The sequence below is a fragment of the Heptranchias perlo genome, chromosome 12 (genome assembly GCF_035084215.1).
Source record: "Heptranchias perlo isolate sHepPer1 chromosome 12, sHepPer1.hap1, whole genome shotgun sequence".
NCBI lineage: Eukaryota > Metazoa > Chordata > Chondrichthyes > Hexanchiformes > Hexanchidae > Heptranchias > Heptranchias perlo.
The window spans coordinates 24,162,465-24,182,479 of NC_090336.1; the positions used below are offsets into that span (position 1 = coordinate 24,162,465).

A 20,015-nucleotide genomic window follows, 5' to 3' on the forward strand; every position below is an offset into this window, starting at 1 on the left:
GATTTTGTGCTCAAGTCTCTGGAGTGGGGCTTCAACCCACAACCTTCTGACTCAGAGGCATGAGTGCTGCCACTGAGCCACAGCTGACATTGTGGCAAAAATAAAGTCACAGCCTGTACAACACCGTTAGTGACTGTACAACACCGTTAGTGACTGTACAACACCGTTAGTGACTGTACAACACCGTTAGTGACTGTACAACACCGTTAGTGACTGTACAACACCGTTAGTGACTGTACAACACCGTTAGTGACTGTACAACACCACAAGAGCTTGTAAGATGATGCCACAGCCTCTATGATGCTGCTGTTAGTTGTACACCACCAGTGCTTATAAACACTGCCATGGCCTGTATGACACTGCTCGTGGTTGTACAATATTGCCAGTGCTTGTATGATGCTCCGTCGGCTTGAGCTGCAGCTTTTGTGTTTAAGCTTTGTCCATAAAACATGAACAACTAACATTAACACGGTTCTAAGTCAAAGGGAATTCTCCTTTATGCCTAGCCCAGCTGAAGGTCCAGGAACGTACCAGATTCATTCCTCGGCTTGTGCTGAATTCGCTGATCTGAGCCATGATGGTGGTAGGGCGCTACAATTAGCCTCATTGGCCGGGGCCGGGTAGACGAAAATTCAGCCGAGAAAACTATCCGGCGACCGGTGCTGGAACACATCGGTGTGACGACATTGGGTGAGAACGGGATCAGGCTCAGCTATGATTCGCCGCGTACACTGAATAACCCATCGACATTCACCATCCAGGCCCAGAAATGGATAATGGCCCCCCCCCACCCCCGGGGAGAGATTCTGGAGGGCTGCATACTCCCATGGGTCAGTAGCTTTAGGAGAGATGGAGGGGAAAAAAAACCTATTAAAGACAGGAGTGACTCAGATGAACTCACCAGGTTTACGCTTCAGCAGATGCTCAGCCTCCATGGCGGTTATCTCCGATACTGTGGTGAACACATGAGCACAGTGAACTGCAGCTCGCTCCATGCAGTACCGATGGTAAATCTGCCTCACACCAGCCTCTTTGTCAACGTCAAACTGTTTCAAGAAAGAGGTAACGTACTATGAGGTAAGTGCATAGTGATCAATTTAGATAAAAGAAAATCACGAACCAAGAAAATCTGAAATAAAAAAACAGAAAATACTGGACTGAATGTATGAAACATAGGATAAAGAATGGGAAAGGACCAGCTGGCCCATCCCGACATGGTTTAACCTACATGCACCGTTAAACCACCGCCCCACCCCAATCTCGCCATTTGCATGAAGTGGACATACACGTCATGCAGCTTGTGGAAGTGAGGCCCACAATACGACAGCCAAAGAGCAACTGATGAGAAAGATCAAACTCCTTTAGAAAGGCTGCAAGTCATCAGTGCAGCAGAAAGCAAAAGCAAAAAACATGTGTGATCTTTGGGCACATTGGTGAGACCGGACTGGCCCTAGTACCGCACCCCACTAACAGAGCCCCTGTTCTGCTTTAAATAGTGCCTGCCACTATTATGCAAATAACCCCTTCACCAGGAGTTGGGACAGGGTTATCACCAGGGCAGATGCAAGTCCGACAGGAATTTATAGGCTTAATTATTTTTCAATCCAATGCCACTGTTCTCGATTCAGCCTCCTCCCCCCAAAACAAAAATAAATCACTCTTCTGTAAAAGACAATATCTCTCCCAAATCTCTTTGAGCCTCTCACTATCTTCTAGAGACAACTATGTATAAAAGGGGTAAAGGCAGTCCAATCCACGTGCAGTTGGGAAGAGAAACTGGAGGATGAAATGCCTAAACAGGTTAGTGGTTATTCAAAATATTCCTGGACGTACGGAGGTGATTTTCCTCCTCAGGTGTAGGAAATCAGTTCTAATTTGGTTTGCCTGCTTTAAGATCCACCTGAATCCCAAGTGCTGTTAGTGCTTAATTTTCCAGTCCGACCTCATTTGCATAATTATTCGCAGCACCAGGTGCAAACTCAGGTGTGTCCAGGATGACACGACCGGTAGAAGAGGAAAACTGTACACAAGTCAAATCTAAAGGGATGGGGACAATTAATAATTGTTTCCTTCCCTTCCGTCACTTCACATCCATTGCCAGGGTTTTCCCTGAATCCTCACAGTTTTGATTTCAATTAAAGGAAAGTTTCTAGAGAGCATTAAAAGGCATCTCAACCTATCAGCAATTTTTGCCAAGGCTGAAGGGGCCGGGGATTATGAGGTCAGGATGAAGGGAACGGGCCTGTGGGTGCAGGCATGGGTCTGTGGCCAGGTAATGGTCCAGCCCAGCACTTGGCCTTCTCTTTCATGGCTGCTGAAGCTGAGATGGTGCTGCAGGAGATGCTAACGAGGGGGGTTTTCCCCTGCGCCACTCTACTGCATCATCCCACAGGTCAGCACTGCAGCACACACTGCAGGATGGTGCAGTCAAGTTTCAGGTCACTGCCGAACAGACAGCAGAGCTCGGCATCTTCCCCTCTGTTGCCCCAGATCCTGAGAAAGCAGGTTACCACAGTCATTTCCAAGAGGGTTCGCCTGGGTCCGCAGAAATGGTCGGTGGCATCGTGACATTAGGGGCAATTAAATAGGCAAAACTGCGTCCTGATCACCCTGGCATGTCTTCTTTCATGCGGTACCATATCAAGCATAGTATCCTGAGATTGGAAGGTTTCTGAAGAAGCTTCCAACATAAGCGTTAAACAGTCAGTCATTCAATCACGTCTCATTGCGATGCCACCAAGTTCGGTCAGTGCAGCCATCATTGGGAGGAGCAGCCTCCACCAACCATGTCTGCCAATGTGAGGTTTTCCACCAGATGCTGGGGTGTGGGTGAGAGAGGGTACAGAGCACCTCTCAGGCAGCCTGACCTGACCTGCATCATTCCACTGATCACCTTTCTTCCGGAGACGTGAGCTTGAAGGCTTCCTGGTACCAACAGAGGGAGCTCGAGGGAAAATAAATAAATAACAGCAACTGGCGTAAAGGCACATGAAAGCCTAAGCGCCAGCTATGGCAGGGGGTGGCGGGGAGAGGAAGAGACAAAAAAAGGCCGACTGCACTTACCTTTAAAATGTCTGGGCCTTTTAAAGACTGCTTTTAAAGGATGCCTATTATACGCCCTGCCCAATATTCAGTAAAGGGGGGGGGGGGGGGCGGGGGCGTCTAACGGTATAACGGGCAGGGCGTCTAACGGGTGACCGATACAATACCGCCCAAGGCCAATTTCTAGCCCAGTGTTTTGCCACATGGAAATTCATTCATTTTTCTACGAGTTAAAAAAAATTTTTTTTTTTTTTAGAAATATCAATGAAACAGTTCGTGCTTAACTTCTAAATATATACACTGCTTTCTTGTAGCTCCTCGGAGTAGTGGAACCAGAGTTTACGTGCTCTGTGACACTCTGCCAGACTTTTTGGCTGCCCAGCAGGTTTGTGATTGCCCGAGCTGACCAGAAGAGGTCCTCCTGTTTCTCCGTGATGCAATCATCAAGGGCTCCATGGTGCGGTGAGGAAAACAGCCTTGTTAAATTTGATGCTGAGGCATTCTTAAAAAATTCTGCACATTCCAAATGAACAACATTTCTGATGGACCTTTCCTTTAATACATGTTTTTGTGTGAGATTTCCAGCATTTCCATTCTTTTTTCCCTCATTATCATTATGGATAATGTTAGATAAGATTACCTTTTTCTCATCCTATAATTATTTATGTCGTATTAATTGGCCTGGAACGGATTTAGAGCAAAGTTCCAGAGGTGGAAAATAAGTTGCTTAGAACATTCACTTCTGAGTCAGTAAAAGTAGTCCTGACCTTTCTCTTGTGTCATTACCTATACATAGAAATAAAGAAAATAGGAGCAGGAGTAGGCCATTCAGCCCTTCGAGCCTGCTCCGCCATTCAATATGATCATGACTGATCCTCTATCTCAATACCATATTCCCACTTTCTCCCCATACCCCTTGATGCCTTTTGTGTATAGAAATCTATCTTGCTCCTTCTTAAATATATTCAGTGACTTGGCCTCCACCGCCTTCCGTGGTAGAGAATTCCACAGATTCACCACCCTCTGAGTCAAGATATTTCTCCTCATCTCAGTCCTAAATGTCCTACCCCGTATCCTGAGACTGTGACCCCTCATTCTGGACCCCCCTAGCCAGGGGAAACATCCTCCCTGCATCCAGTCTGTCTAGCCCTGTCAGAATTTTATACGTTTCAATGAGATCCCCTCTCATTCTTCTAAACTCGAGTGAATACAGGCTGAGTCGACCCAATTTCTCCTCATATGACAGTCCTGCCATCCCAGGAATCAGTCTGGTGAACCTTTGACACTCTTAACAGCATAGGCAGCATAGTAACCACAGAAAAGACTCACTTACTTTTTTCAGGCTATTATAAAAATCAACATTCCCAGCACAGAGGTAGCGTCCTAACAACGTTGCGTGGGTTGTAAAGATTGTTGCCACCGGAAGTTTCCTAATGCGACTCATAACAAGGCCAACCCCCGACAGCCATTCGTGGAAGTGGGCGAGGACAAAGAACTCACTCTCACACTGGGCGGCAAACTAGAAGAGAAAGTTTGTTTTAACCATAAAGACGAACAATTATTTTATCGAAGCAAGACACGCTAGAAAAATTCAAATCCTCAGAATGATCACTCTGAACAGTGAGGAGGATAGTAGCAGACTTCGGAAGGACATAGACAGACTGGCGAAATAGGCAGACACATGGCAGATGAAATTTAATTCAGAGAACTGTGAAGTGATACATTTTGGAAGGAAGAATGAGGCGAGGCAATATAAACTAAATGGTACAATTTAAAGGGAGTGCAGGAACAGAGAGACCTGGGGATACATACACAAGTCTTTAAAGGTAGCAGGGCAAGTTGAGAAGGCTGTTAAAAAGCAAATAGAGGGGCATGGAGTACAAAAGCACGGAAGTTATGCTAAACCTTTATAAATCACTGGTTAGACCTCAGCTGGAGTATTGTGTCCAATTCTGGGCACCAGACTTTAGGAAGGATGTCAAGGCCTTAGAGAGGGTGCAGAGGAGATTTACGAACATACGAACAATGACGGACAGGAAAAGACTCTCTGGTCCATCCAGCCTGTCCCACACAATCGTGATACCTCATGTATCACAATATATACACACTCCACAACCCACACCATGTGATCTCCTGGGAAAGGCAAAAAAACAGATTAAAAACACAGGCTAATTGTGGGGGAGGGGGGAAATCTAGGAAAATTCCTCTCCGACCCTTTTGGCAATCAAAACTAGTCCAGGAGATCACTCCGGCCTTGATAATTCTATGCATTATATTACCTACCTTTTGTAAAAGGTGATCGCTGCCCCAGCCAAAAACATGCCCATCTCTCGCCTGAAGTAATTCAGCAAATTGGCGTCCAACGCACGAGCCGGCAGCCTGTTCCAGAGGTCCACTATTTTCTGGGAAAAGAACCACCTCCTAACATCTAACCTAGATCGGATCTTGTACAACTTAAAATTGTGTCCCCTGGTCCTCCTCAACGTATTTAATTGGAACAAACTGTCAGCTGGAACACAATCTATTCCTTTCATCATCTTGTAAACCTCAATCAGATCATCCCTAAGTCTACACTTCTTTAAAGTGTAGAGTCCCAGCTCTTCTATCCTATCTTGATAACTAAGGTGCTTTAAGCTGGGAATTAGTCTGGTGGCCCTCCTCTGCACCCTTTCCAAAGCCTCAATACCACCCACGTGTGAGACGACCAAAACTGGTCTCCAGTATTACAACTGAGGCCTGACCAAGGTCTTGTACAAGGACAAAATAATATGCTTTGTCTTATAGTCAATTGTCCTATAAATGAACCCCAACACCTTATTTGCTCTAGCTATCACTTCATGGCATTGCTCATGAACCTTTGGAGACCTATGCACGAGAAAGCTCAGGGCTTTCTTTCTCCACCTGCTTTAATGCTTTCCCTGAAGGGTGAATGTATGTTTAGCATTTATCCTGCCCACATGCATAACACTGCTTCTCAAAATTAAACATCATTTGCCAGTCACGAGCCCAGTCCCCCAACACATCAAGATCCACCTGAAGCAGTCCAGCATCGACTACAGTCCTGACACTCGCTCAGATCTTGGCATCATCTGCGGGACACCACTGGTGACCGGTCTCCAAACAGATTGAAATCCATCTATCACTACTTTCTGCCTACATCCTTCCAGCCAGTTCTCAATCCAGCTCAATATAATACCACTAATACCGGAGGCTTCGACCTTGTAACAATGCCTCGTGTGTGGTACCTTGTCGAAAGTATTTGAGAAGTCTAAATAGACAATGTCTACTGAGCTTCCCTCATCCACCATCTTGGTGACTTCCTCAAAAAATATAATCAAATTTGTTAGATATGACCTTTTTTTAGAAGCCATGTTGGGTGTCCCCCTTATGTCGCTCTCTAGCCAAGTAATCTTATATTACATCCCTAATGATTCCTTCAAGAATCTTTCCTATTACTGATGTCAAACTAATGGACCTATAGTTACCTGGGTCCGTCTTGTCTCCTTTTTTAATGATGGAGAATACATTAGCCTCCTTCCAGTCTACAGGAACCGTCTCAAGAGTGCAGCGAGCTATTAAAAATACGGACAAGGGGCTCACACAGAGTGTCCCATCTCTCTGAGGACCCTCGGGTGGGTGTCATCCAGCCCGGCTGCTTTATCTATTTTTAGGTTCTTAATTCTATTTAAAACAATATGCTCATCGATGTTAATATTACTAGTTTTATTAACATCATTAAATTGTAACAGTCAAGAGTGAAGGCCGATGTAAAGTACTCATTTAATATTTCTGCCGTACCCAGTGAGTCCTTCGTAGCCTGTCCTTGAGCCTACTTCAATGACCAATTACAGTCTTGGACAGTCCTCTGACTCTTCACAGAACTGAAAGAGCTTTTCCCATTACTTCCACAATTGTCTACAATCCTCTTTTCCATTATCCTTTTAGCTGATCGAATAGCCATTGTTTTCTTTAGCTGTTCTTTGTACTTAACTCTGTTTAGTTGAATATTAGATGCCTTAAGATTGTGGAAACATTTTTGTTTACATCTTATTTAACTTACCATTTTACTAGAATGGTATCAGAGATGACGGACTTGAGTTATGTGGAGAGACTGGAGAAGCTGGAATTGTTCACATTAGAGCAGAGAAGGTTAAGGGGAGATTTAATAGAGGTGTTTAAAATTATGAGGGGTTTTAATAGAATAGATGGGGAGAAACTGTTTCCAGTGGCAGGAGGGTTGGTAACCAGAGGATACAGATCTAAGATAATTGGCAAAAGAACCAAGGGGAAGATGAGGAGAATTTTTTTTTAAACGCAGCGAGTTGTTATGATCTGGAATGCACTGCCTGAAAGGGTGGTGGAAGCAGATTCAATAGTAACTTTCAAAAGTGAATTGGATAAATAGTTGAAAAGTAAAAATTTGGAGGGCTATAGGAAAAGAGTATGGGAGCGGGACCAACTGGGTGGCTCTTTCAAAGAGCCGGCACATGCACGATGGGCCGAATGGACTCCTTCTCTGCTGTATGATTCTATGACAGGCAGCTCCATAACAAATAACAACAATTGTGGAAACAATTGAAGGGAATGAAACTGAAATTGAACAAATGAAGGGAATAAAACGACTGCTAAGAGTAAAAACAGAAGCATACTCTTGGGCATAATTTACAGAACTATTAAATATTCCTGATGGAGGAAAAACTTTCATGAGCTCACCGTTCTTTTCCAAGCAATTTCTGCCCCATTGTTTTTCCTCTTTACATCCCTTTAAATTTTTTTGCTAATCAATTTACGCTCATCTTTGTTTAATCTGAGTTTGTTAATTTTCAATATATCTTCATCCTGCAGCTCAGCATGGGGACGATGCCGGAGGACTGGAGGATTGTAAATGTCATACCCCTGTTCAAAAAAGGGGAGAGGGATAAACCTGGCAATTACAGGTCAGTCAGCCTAATGTCAGCGGTGGGAAAACTTTTGAGAGAGAATAATCTGGGACAAAATTAATTGGCATTTGGAAAAGTAGGGGCTGATAAATAAAAGTCAGGAAAAGCATATTTGACTAACTTGATTGAATTTTTTGATGAAGTAACGGAGAGGGTTGATGAGGGTAGTGTGGCTGATGTGTATATGGACTTTCAAAAGGCATTTGATGAAGTACCACATAATAGCCTTGTTAGCAAATTTAAAGCCCATAGGATCAAAGGGACAGTAGAAGTGTGGATACAAAATTGGCTAAGGGGCAGAAAGCAGAAAGTATTGATGAACGCTTGTTTTTCAGACAGGAGGGAAGTATTCAGTGGTGTTCCCCAGTAGGACCACTGCTCTTTTTGATATTGATGTTATATATATATATATGTATATATATAACCTGGATTTGGGTATAATTTCAAAGTTTGCAGATGACATGAAACTCAAATGTAGTAAACAATGTGGAAGACAGACATCAGGAGGACATAGACAGACTGGTGAAATGGGCAGACACATGACAGATGAAAATTAACGCTGAGAAGTGTGAAGTGATACATTTTGGTAGGAAGAACGAGGAGAGGCAATATAAACTAAATGGTACAATTTTAAAAGGGGTGCAGGAATAGAGAGACCTGGAGGTGCACGTGCACAAATTTTTGAAGGTGGCAGGACAAGTTGATAAGGGTTTTTAAAAAAGCACATGGCATCCTGGGCTTTATTAATAGAGGCATAGAGTACAAAAGCAAGGAAGTTATGTTAAACCTTTACAAAACACTGGTTAGACCTCAGCTGGAGCAGTGTGTTCAATTCTGGGCACCACACTTTAGGAAGGATGTCAAAGCCTTAGAGAGGGTGCAGAAGAGATTTACTGGAGTGGTACCAGGGATGAGGGGCTTCAGATATGTGGAGAGACTGGAGAAGCTGGGGTGGTTGTTCTTAGAATAGAGAAGGTAATGTGAGATTTGATAGAGATGTTCAAAATCACAAACAGTTTTGAAAGAGTAAATAAGGAGAAACTGTTCCAGTGGCAGAAGACACAGATTTAAGATGAGCAGCAAAAGAGCGAGAGGCGAGATGAGGAAACATTTTTTTTAAACGCAGTGAGTTGTAATGATCTGAAATGCACTGCCTGAAAAGATGGTGGAAACAGATTCAATAGTAACTTTCAAAAGGGAATCGGATAAATACTTGAAGGGAAAAAAATTACAGGGCTATGGGGAAAGAGCAGGAGAATGAAAGAGATATCGAATTAGTCCCAAAGAGCTGGCACAGGCACGATGGGCCAAATGGCCTCTTCCTATGCTGTACCTACTATGATACTTCCAAAGATGATCTACTTGTCCTCTACTGAAGTATTATTGAACAACCTCGCTAATCTATTTGCTTTAGTTGTTCCCTTATTTCACTGAATTTTGCTATTTTAAAGTTATATTCATTACATTTACCAATTCTGATTCTGAATCACATGGAATTTCCCAGTTTATAATTGCTTTTTTTAATATGTTGATGACAATGGCAAGGCCACATTTATTGATGCTCTGAGGTGGTGGTATTGGGCGTTCCTCTTGAACCGCTGCAGTCCTTGTGGTGATAGTGCTCCCACAAATGGTATTAGGTAGGGAATTCCAGGATATTGACCCAATAGAGATGCACGGCCAAATAAGGATGGTTTGTGATTTGGAGAGAAATGTTTAGGCGATGGTGTTCCCACAAGATTGCTGCTCTTGTCCTTCTCAGTGTTATAGGTCACCACAGGTTAAGGGAGGTGCTTTTGAAGAAACCTTACTGAATTGCCGCAACGCATGCTGTAGGTCATATAGACTGCAGCCATTGTATGCCGGTGATGGAGAGGGCGGATATTGAGTCCAGTGGCAGTGGCACTGGTCAAATGAACTGCTCTGTAATTGGATGTGGTTGAATTTATTGAGTGTAGTTGTGGCTGCACCTACCCAGGCGACTGGTTAGTATGAGTCACACGCCTGACGTGAGCCTTGTAGATGGTGGTAAGGCATTGAAGGGCCAGGAGGTGAGTTATTCGTTTCAGCATACCCAGCCTCTGCTCTGTTCTTGGAGCCACAGTGTTGATATGGCTAGTCCAGTTAACCTTCTGGTTAATGGCAACCCCCAAGATATTGATGGTGGAGGACTTGGCGACAGCGGTGCTAATGAAGAGTGAGATGGCTGGTCTTTCTCTTGTTCGAGATGGTCATTAACTGGCACTTATGTAGCGTGAATGTTATCTGCCACAGGCCACTTGTCAGCCCAAGCCTGGATGTAGGCTGGCATGGGCTGTTTCATTATTAGAGGGGTTATGAATGGAACTAAACACTGTGGAATCAAACAGTCCCATTTCTGACCCTATGATAGAAAGAAGGTTATTGACAAAGTAGCTGAACATGGTTTGGCCAAGGACACTTCTTTCAGGAACTATTCCAGTGATATCCTGGGGCTGTGGTGATGGGCCTCTGACAACCACAATTATTTTTGTGTCAGGTATGACCGGAGAGTTTTCCATTTCCTCTCCTCTGCCCCCTCCATCCTCACCTCCAACCACAAGTGCAAAGAGTCCATGAACTACTTTGTCGTTAAGATTGAGACCATCCGTTCAGCTGCATCTGCCGCTTCTCTCCCTTCCCCTAGGCCGCCAAGCCAAATATCCCCTAGCCCTGAACTCACATCTTTCTCTAGTTTCTCTCCTATCTCCCCTCATGCCCTCTCCAAGCTCATCTTGACCATGAACCCACCTCCTGATCCCTCGACCCTATTCCCACCAAACTGCTAACCACCCAACTTCCCTTCCTGACCCCCGTGTTAGCTGATATTGTTAACGGTTCCCTCTTCTCAGGTACTGTCTCCCTCCCCTTCAAATCTGCCGTCATCACCCCCCACCCCAAAAAACTCACCCTTGACCCCACTGTCCTTGCAAACTACCGCCCCATCTCCAACCTCCTTTTCCTCTCCAAAGCCCTTGAACGTGTTGACGCCTCCCAAATCCATGCCCATCTTTCCCGCAACTCCATCTTCGAATCCCTCCAATCAGGTTTCCGACCTGCCACAGTACTGAAACGGCCCTTATCAATGTCACAAATTACATCTTATGTGACTGTAACCGTGGCAGACTATCCCCATCATCCTTCTCGGCCTGTCTGCAGCCTTTGACACGGTTGACCACACCATCCTCCTCCATCGCCTCTTCTCCATTATCCAGTGGGACTGCACTCGCCTGGTTCCATTCTTATCTATCCAGCCGGAGCCACAGAATCACCTGCAACAGTTTCTCTACCCGCTCCCGCACCATTACCTCTGGAGTCCCCCAAGGATCTATCTTTGGCCCCCTCCTATTTCTCATCTACATACTTCCCCTCGACATCATCTGAAAACACGTCAAGTTCCACATGTACACTGACGACACCCAGCTCTACCACACCACCATCTCCCTCGACAGCTCCACTGTCTTTGATTTGTCACACTGCTTGTCTGACATACAGTACTAGATGAGCAAATATTTCCTCCAACTAAATACTGGGAAGACCGAAGCCACTGTCTTCAATCCCCGCCACAAACTCCATTCCCTAGCCACCGACTCCATCCCTCTCCCTGACCACTGTCTGAGGCTGAACCAGACCGTTCACAACTTCGCCATCCTATTTGACCCCGAGATGAGCTTCAAACCACATATCCACTCCATCTCCAAGACCTCCTACTTCCACCTCCATAACATTGCCTGTCTCCGCCCCGCCTCAGCTCATCCATGCCTTTGTTACCTCTAGACTTGACTATTCAAATGCTCTCTTGGTCGGCCGGCCTCCCATCTTCCATTCTCCATAAACTTGAATTCATCCAAAACTCTGTTGCCCGTATCCTAACTCACAACAAGTCCAGTTCACCCATCACCCCTGTGCTCGCTGACCTACATTGGCTCCCGGTCTAGGATTGCCTCAATTTTAAAATTCTCATCCTTGTTTTCAAATCCCTCCCTATATCTGTAACCTCCTCCAGCCCTACAGCCCTCCGAGCTCTCTGTGCTCCTCCAATTCTTACCTCTTGCGCATTCCTGATTATAATTAGTCCACCACTGTCGGCCGTGCCTTCAGCTGCCAAGGCCCTAAGTTCTGGAATTCCCTCCCTGAACCTCTCTGCCTTTTTCTCCTCCTTTAAGACTTTCCTTAAAACCTACCTCTTTGACCAAGCTTTTGGTTACCTGTCCTAATATTTCCTTACGTGGCCCGGTGTCAAATTTTGTTCGAAAACACTCCTGTGAAGCACCTTGGGACATTTTACCACGTTAAAGGCACTATATAAATGCAAACTGTTGTTGCTTTGCACGGGCTCCTTACCATATTCACTTAAATGCTGCCTTGATTGAAGACTATGACAATGTTCGTGAGCGCAGAATTTGGGACAAACTAAGGGGGAATCAATGGGGCGGGCGGACGCTCTGCACCAGCCCAGATCCACCCTCAGAAGCCCTCCAGAGAAATTTCTGGACTCTTGTTTGTGATACTATGTACTGTGGTTACTGAGAAAGCAAGATGGTGGCAGAAAATATTTTGAAGAAATATTTAGCATATCATTGGTTGGTTCCCTCTTGATGTTTTTTTTAATTGGTAGTTGTTTACCCATTGGTAATTTTTGAACTTCATGATTGGCCATTTATTTTTCTGCTTTTGATTGGTATATTCCTGACTTGTTCAATTATGATTTGAATTTATTTTATATGGTTGTTGATATGCTGATATGTTAGCTCAGTCAGATGCTGAATACAAGAGTGAGGGGTTAATCAGGTTAGAAACCTGCAGAATTATCTGTGAGAAAGGGGTGGAGCTGGCCAATGAACAAGCGGCTCGGAGAGAAAATATCGAACTGCAGTTGCTGTTCATATGTAAATTTAAAGAGACAGTGTGCTGAATTGACCAAAAGCAATTGAGTTAAATCTTAAAAATAGTTCTCAGCCACTGCTTAAACTTACAGTAATTTGACATAATCATCCCGACTAATGAATTGTTGCAGCTGGAGACGTTGGTCTAGAGTTTCCTCTCCGAAGCAGAGTTTCTGCAGTTTGGTACTTCCGTCCATGCCCAGCCCAGCCCCAACCCCATTTCCTGGGTTGGGGCTCCTGTCAAGAGGGAACCCGCCAATGCCAGCCAGGAACCTACGGTGGTGCTGCAGGGGGGCTGAAGTTCCAATGAGGGACTTAAAGGGGCAGAGGCGTGTCGAAGATCAAAAGGAGAACTCCAACTAAAGGCCTCTGCCGAGACCCAGGCCTTCAGCAAGTAAGCCTCTGCGGATCTTCTGGAAGGAGAGGAGGCCGATAAAATGCCTTCATTCTCCATCTAGGTATTTACCATGGCTTCCCGGCCTACTTCCACCTTCCACGTGGCGGGGCTGGGAAGTGGCGCCAAAGTATGGGAGAGAGAAGGGAAATCCATCAGGACTCCAAGTCCCCGCTGTCATTTATGGCAAGTGGGGAAGTAACGAGCAGTGGTCATGTTGGAGGGAGGGAAATCTTGGTTGGTCGGTGAGGTGGCAATAGGCTCATCACCTGAATTTTCCAGTATTCTCCACCGCGATCCTGCCCGATTTTGAATGGGATCATGGAGGAGAATTCCCCCTGTTATCTCCTGAAATTTTAAGCAATTGCATACCGTTATTAAAGAAAATAATGAAACTTGCAAGAAATCTGAAAGTGGATAGACCAAACAATCAAAATTAGCTTATCACCTCTTATTGCATTAATGTATTTCCACACTCAAAAAAGTTAAGTATAAAACTTACAAAGAAAGAAAGTGAAATAGTGCAAAGGGAACTAGAATTAAACATGAGCTAGTCCAGAAAGATCTAGAATTCAAACAGCAGTTAGCTCACAAAGATGCTGAACTCCAGAATAAGGAAGCAGACCTGCAGGTGACCGTATAACAGCTAGCTAAAAGGGAAGTAGAGATTAAGCAATTAGAAGCAAAGCACAATCAAGAGATCCATCAAATGGCAGAGACAGTGGCACAACACAGTGCACAACAAGTGGTCCAAGAAGCCTAAAGGGACCAGGCCAAGGTTCAACAAATGGCTCAGACAATGCAACCGACTGTTCAAAAATCTGAGGATGACAGGATATACTTTGCTAAGCAAATTGCCGATGTGCATCAGGAATTAAGGAGTCGCTCTTCCATGGTCGTCACACCTCTATCACAAGGGAGACAATCTAACATGACCCCCCCGGTGGTTATGTAGCACAAGCTATGTTGGCAAATTTGATGGGAGAATTACAATCACTAAGGGGATGGGCGTCACTTCAATTGAGCCCAGTGGCTTTTGCACCCCCACCATCAGTCGGGGTACCCCCTGTGGCACCCGTGAGTTATGCTAACCAGCCAGGACCAATGAACTTAATCAGTGGTCTCCAACTCTTACCAGGGACAGTCTCATCCTAACCTGTGGTGTCAATCAGGCCAACTTTTGCAATTCCCAGCAGCAATGGACAGCAGCTGTCAATGGCAAACCCAGCAGGAAACCGCCCAGTGAGAATAGCCTTCAAAGAACTTATGCAATTCTGACTGCTTACTTGACCAGCTACCTAAAAAGGGAAAAATCCAAGAACCTTTTATGAGACACTGTGGCACCTGCATTTCGCTGGAAGGGCGATAGTCCAACCTGAGGATAATGTACAGTCTCCCCAAGTGTTTCTTCATAACCTGTTACCCAGGACACAGGAAAAGATCCTCTTCCATATAGAGAAGAGTACATCCAGTTATGCAATCATGGAAAAAGCCCAAGATTCTAGATGGCCAACAACCGTTATAAGACTGTTTCCAGATCAGATCACAGAAAACTACCAATGAACGTGTATTCTGTTTCCACCACACAGGCTCCTTTATGGATAGAGGAGTGTGTTATACTGAAACAAACAGTTAGCAATGCTAAGTAAAACAGAGATTCCTGGTTGCAAGAGCAGGACAGTAATACTCATGATAGAAGTTTTACTAGTCAGAACTATAGGAGTCATCAGATCTACTGGAGTAGGAATTCCCTAAGCATGTCCGTAGGTCCCTGAGAAACAGAAATGATGGTCCACAACGGTGCCAATTTATAGTTCCCGACAGGGACAGAAACAGTTTCAGAACCAAAAATCAACTCACTTTGGGATGCTTTGAAATTATTAGAGGAAGTGGCAAAGTTAATGCAGAGAAAACAGAAAAAAAAAAGAGACATTACAACAAAATTAGAATATGAATAGAGAGGAGTCATCTTTGCAGATTATGTCATCCTGTTATGACTCTTACATTGAGTTCCGACTAGGCCCAAAGGGCCCAGCTCAACCAGAAAGCTAAGCTAAAAGATCCAACTAATCCATTTATGTCTCCAACAAATTAACATTGCTGATCAGGCCCACCTACGACTCTTGGGTACCTATTACACCCGAGCTTGGGTGTACAGCTGGATCGCAGTATTCAACTGTATCCTTTTCTGGTACAAAATCGAGAATGATGTACTATGGTCAAGAAAACCTTGGATCCAATCGACAGACTTACCAAGGTAAAATATTTCAAGAAATAAAAGATGAAATAATTTTCTTCATAAACAGAAGATTTAACTGAAAGTACAATCTTTTGAAAGGAATCAAAAGAATTACAAGTCACTGTGAATATTTAAAGGATGTACCTAACATATCTTCGATTGTTTGAAAGGAAAATTGATACCCTGATGATGAGATCCACTGACAAAGAATAGTCCAAGTGTTAGGCTGTAAAGGGAAATTCTCAGTCGTTAAGTGAAACTGTGGTAAGTAATAACTTTAGTGATTCCGCACTCTGGAAGGGGGGGGGTGTTACCTTTTACCTTTTAAGCTTTTCATTTATGACTTCAGGGGAACTGATGTATACAGTTAGAATAGACCTTCAATAACAATCTCCCAGCATATGACAATGGTCCAAAATTCAATTCAGAACACTTCAGATGTGCTCCCTGAATTAACTACTTAAGCAAGAATTGCGTTTGAATTTCCAAGGTAATTCTCTACATTAGAAATGTGTCAACGAGTCAGTGAGTTAATTGAGGTAAAATTATCTAATCGCTCGGTTCCACAATAAATTGCAGACTGAATTTAAGACTATTTTTCAAAATCACAGTTCCATGACAGTGCAGTCTACTCACTAAAGCAGAGTAGCCAAGAAAGGTTTATTAAATTCTCTAATCTGACTTGATAAAGGAATAGAACTTATTGGTTTTGCTACAAGTATCTTGAGTACTCTTATTGTTTGATACAGTATTAACATGCTGCTAATTGCATTATCATAAGTGTTAAAGAAATGTTATTTCATGATTTCGTGGTCTGACTTCCTTTTTGAAGATTTTGGCAAGAAGAGGCAAGCTGATTCACTCAGTGTCTTACATGTTTCGTAATGGGGATTAGTAGTGTGACAGTTAATATAATTTGAACCGATTGACATAAGATAGTTCAAGTGGACCAAAGACAGGCATCTCGTATTTCCATAGATGTGGTCAGTGAAATTCCCAGCTCTTTGGTGAGAATTTAAGGTGAAGGGGTTATGGGTTCATCTGGTGCCCGCTGACAGATACGACTTACAAGATTTATTGTGTTCTTACAGTAAAAATGTGACCAAGAAAGGTACAAGTGTGATGCCTGAAGTGTGATGGACAAAACGCAAGTTAGATGCAATACTTCTATATTTCTCCGCACATGAAAAGTGCTTCAGAAATGCAAGTTGTTATTGTTTCTAGATATATCAGACTTTTCTTTGTGTAATTTGGTAGAAATTTTAGCAATACATGAAGAAGGAAGATACAGTCAGGAGTGAAACGGCAAGTATTTTTACTTTGCAAAGTTTCTGACCTAACTCTCCCGTGTCATCAATCATCCCTGTAAAAATGGCTCCAGTTGTATTGTGTACTACCAATCACATCACCGCTAAATATTCTGTACATCAGACAGTTAAGTGCATGCTATATTGATGTGTGCTACTCAATACCCATAAGTTGAAGCTGTCTGGATTGATCTGCTACTCTCTCTGGTTGCTCCCTTAAACAGATGATGTGGCCAGGAGTAAGGTATAAAGTAATTGGATTTACAGACTCCTGACTTAAATAACCTGTTCATCTCTAGAGTCAGTAACAGTTCAAATATGGAGGGATCTGAAATAAAAATAAGGAAGTTAGGAGTGATAAAGGAAGTCAACAGTGATAAAGGAAATCATGTGGAATTTTTTCACCCAAAGAAAAATTAAGTTGCAAAATAAACTGCCAGGAAAACACCATTTAAGCAAACAGCATAAATAGGCTCAAGAAACAAATGGAGAGAGAAGAAATTAAAAGGTATGTTGAGAAGGGAGATAGATGTGATTATTCTGTCAAAAAGGGATGGACTTGTTGTTCTTAATAGTCTTTTCCTGCTGCTAAAAATATTTTCCTGGAACAGCACAATATATAACACGCTGTAAATCAGGAAGTTGCATTCTCCGATCTTCTCAAGCTGTACTTATGCCAAAATTTCCTGGAAAATCAATTTGACTATGGCACAGCGAGATCATTGACGAATCAGAGATCTCGTTTGTAACGTAGCAAATGGCTTACCTCACAGACCCACCACATGGCACTACCAAGAGCTGAGAACAAATGCTATAACTCAGTGAGACTTGTTTAGGAGGTAAGGTGATCACCATTGATGCGCCATTATTATGGCACAAGTTTCCAGGAAGTTCCAGGCTATTATGTTCTCAAGTTGAAATGAAAGGATATCTGAATACTTACTTCTCCCAGGAACCACACAGTGAGAAACCCAAACAGCACTGCATCATTAGCTTCCTTGTCAAACCAGGGAATTCCAATATTGCAAGAATCCCACAGCTCTGTCTTCCACTGATCCAGACACCAACCAGAGGCACCAATGTCTAACAGCACAACATAAGGGCTTCCATCAATCAACCACCTGCCAAAATAGACCTGTAAAATAGAACAAACATTGTGTCACAAACTTTTGGGGTTTTATGGCCAGTGATGGTCTTCAAATTAGGCATAACCACTAAAAAAGGAAACTGCAAGTAAACAAGATGGCAACTTTATTCAACCTACATCAAACGATTAGGTTCAATGACTTTCACTACAGTACTTCTGGCTACCCAAGTAAGTAATTACTAACGTGCCTCACCGGGTCAGCAAATACGTGCAGGGGCACATCCGAATTTATAATACAATAAATATTTTAGATCAAATCCACATAATTCAACATGCAATACAGAGGGCGTACTCGACTGTTGTAGCAAGAGATTACCTCAACCATGATTGAAGAAGTCATGATGTGGAGATGCCGGTGATGGACTGGGGTTGACAATTGTAAACAATTTTACAACACCAAGTTATAGTCCAGCAATTTTATTTTAAATTCACAAGCTTTCGGAGGCTACCTCCTTCCTCAGGTGAAGGAATTTCCACATCGTTCACCTGAGGAAGGAGGTAGCCTCCGAAAGCTTGTGAATTTAAAATAAAATTGCTGGACTATAACTTGGTGTTGTAAAATTGTTTACAATGATTGAAGAAGGCAACAATCTAGCTTGAACAGAATTATCGATGAAGGTCTGTTTTGGACCCCCTGGGCACGGTAAGGATGGCGACAACATATATAATTAGATTAGAAGCGTATGTACAGAAACATAATGATATAATAATGAGTGACTTCAATCAATCAGTGTAAACTGGGAATTCCTAATGGAAGTGAGGGAATAGAATTCGAAATGATGAATGTGGTCTATGAATACCTTTTAATCCAATGTATTACAGCGTCCGCAGGGGTAATTCACATCTAGACCTAGTTCTTAGCAATGATCAGGATATTGTTTATATAATTATAAAGTGGTGCCTCTAGGGGCCAGTAGTCACAATATGTTTAACTTTAAGATAATGTGGCGATCAGCACCAGAAAGGACCAAGACAAAAGATGAGTTTATAAAGGGCACACTTCAAACCAATGAGATATATAAAAATAAATTAATTGGGAATTATTGTTGAAAGATAATCTGAGTCAAGGAAAATTAGGATTTTTAAAATCTACATAAGGTTGTGTACCTAAGAAAAATAAATGTAAATTAAACCTCCAGGAGTAGATTTTCATGGGACTGCTTCCATCGGGCAGTAGGCAGATGAAATGAGCCTGCTGCCCCCCCCAATGGAAGTGGTTCATGGCCTAAACAATTATTGCAGTCAGGCTTCATTAGCATTCCATCGGCGAGCTGCTTGCAACAGCCCCAGAAATGATTGAACAAGACAGTTAAACTAGGAATAAGAAAAATAAATGGTACAAGGAAGATGGAACACTCTGGAAGGTGAATAGGAATTCACCAAAACAGATTAAGAGAGATATCAAGGGTGCAAAAAGTCCCAAGAGATTAGTGTGGCAAATGATATTAAGCACAGTATTAAAACATTCTTACAGTATCACGGCAGTGAAAGAGTAGTTAGAGAGGAAGTTAGAATTCTCAGATAAAAGTGGAGGTGAATGCAAGATATTTGACATCTGGTAGAGTCCAATTGGTGATGGCAGCATACTGAATTGGTTCCGCCACCACGAAGCTTCTCTCTTCAACCCCTGTGAACATTGCAATTTCCCTTCCTATATTTGAAGGTGCATGCCCCCTCTGCACCTGATGGAGCTCAGCTGCAGGTGACCGTTTATCCCGAACCTGCTGCTCACACAAACCACAGGTAGACGCCACCAGGAGCAAACATGTTCAACTGGTATAAACGGCTGATAATAAATGGAAGGTAATGGGCCCCAGCGAAGCCTCATGGGTGGGAAGTGAGGGACATGGCACTGGGCACACTGAGGAGCCCAGGTCATTGGCAAAAGAAAGGAAGTCCTCAGCTGTAAAAGGAGCCGCAGATAGGCAGCAGCATGTAGAGCTGAGGAAGCTACAACAGAGCTCCTCGTCACCTTGTAGGTATCTGGTTCATATCCTCACCCCCAACATAAAACTCAGCAGAACCACCAACACAGGAATGAC

At 43.4% G+C, this 20,015-nt stretch overlaps 1 protein-coding gene across 1 annotated transcript in view; it reads right to left on the minus strand.

The window, feature by feature from the left end:
* The window catches only part of LOC137327901 (glycogen [starch] synthase, muscle-like), an 87,691-nt gene that overhangs the window by 51,795 nt on the left and 15,881 nt on the right, over window positions 1-20,015 (minus strand). The window contains exons 3-5 of the mRNA XM_067993810.1: window positions 17,770-17,961; window positions 4,376-4,561; window positions 902-1,046 (exon numbers count right to left, since the gene is read on the minus strand). Of these exons, the coding sequence (XP_067849911.1) occupies window positions 902-1,046; window positions 4,376-4,561; window positions 17,770-17,961 (523 nt within the window). The remainder of the gene's footprint in view (window positions 1-901; window positions 1,047-4,375; window positions 4,562-17,769; window positions 17,962-20,015) is intronic.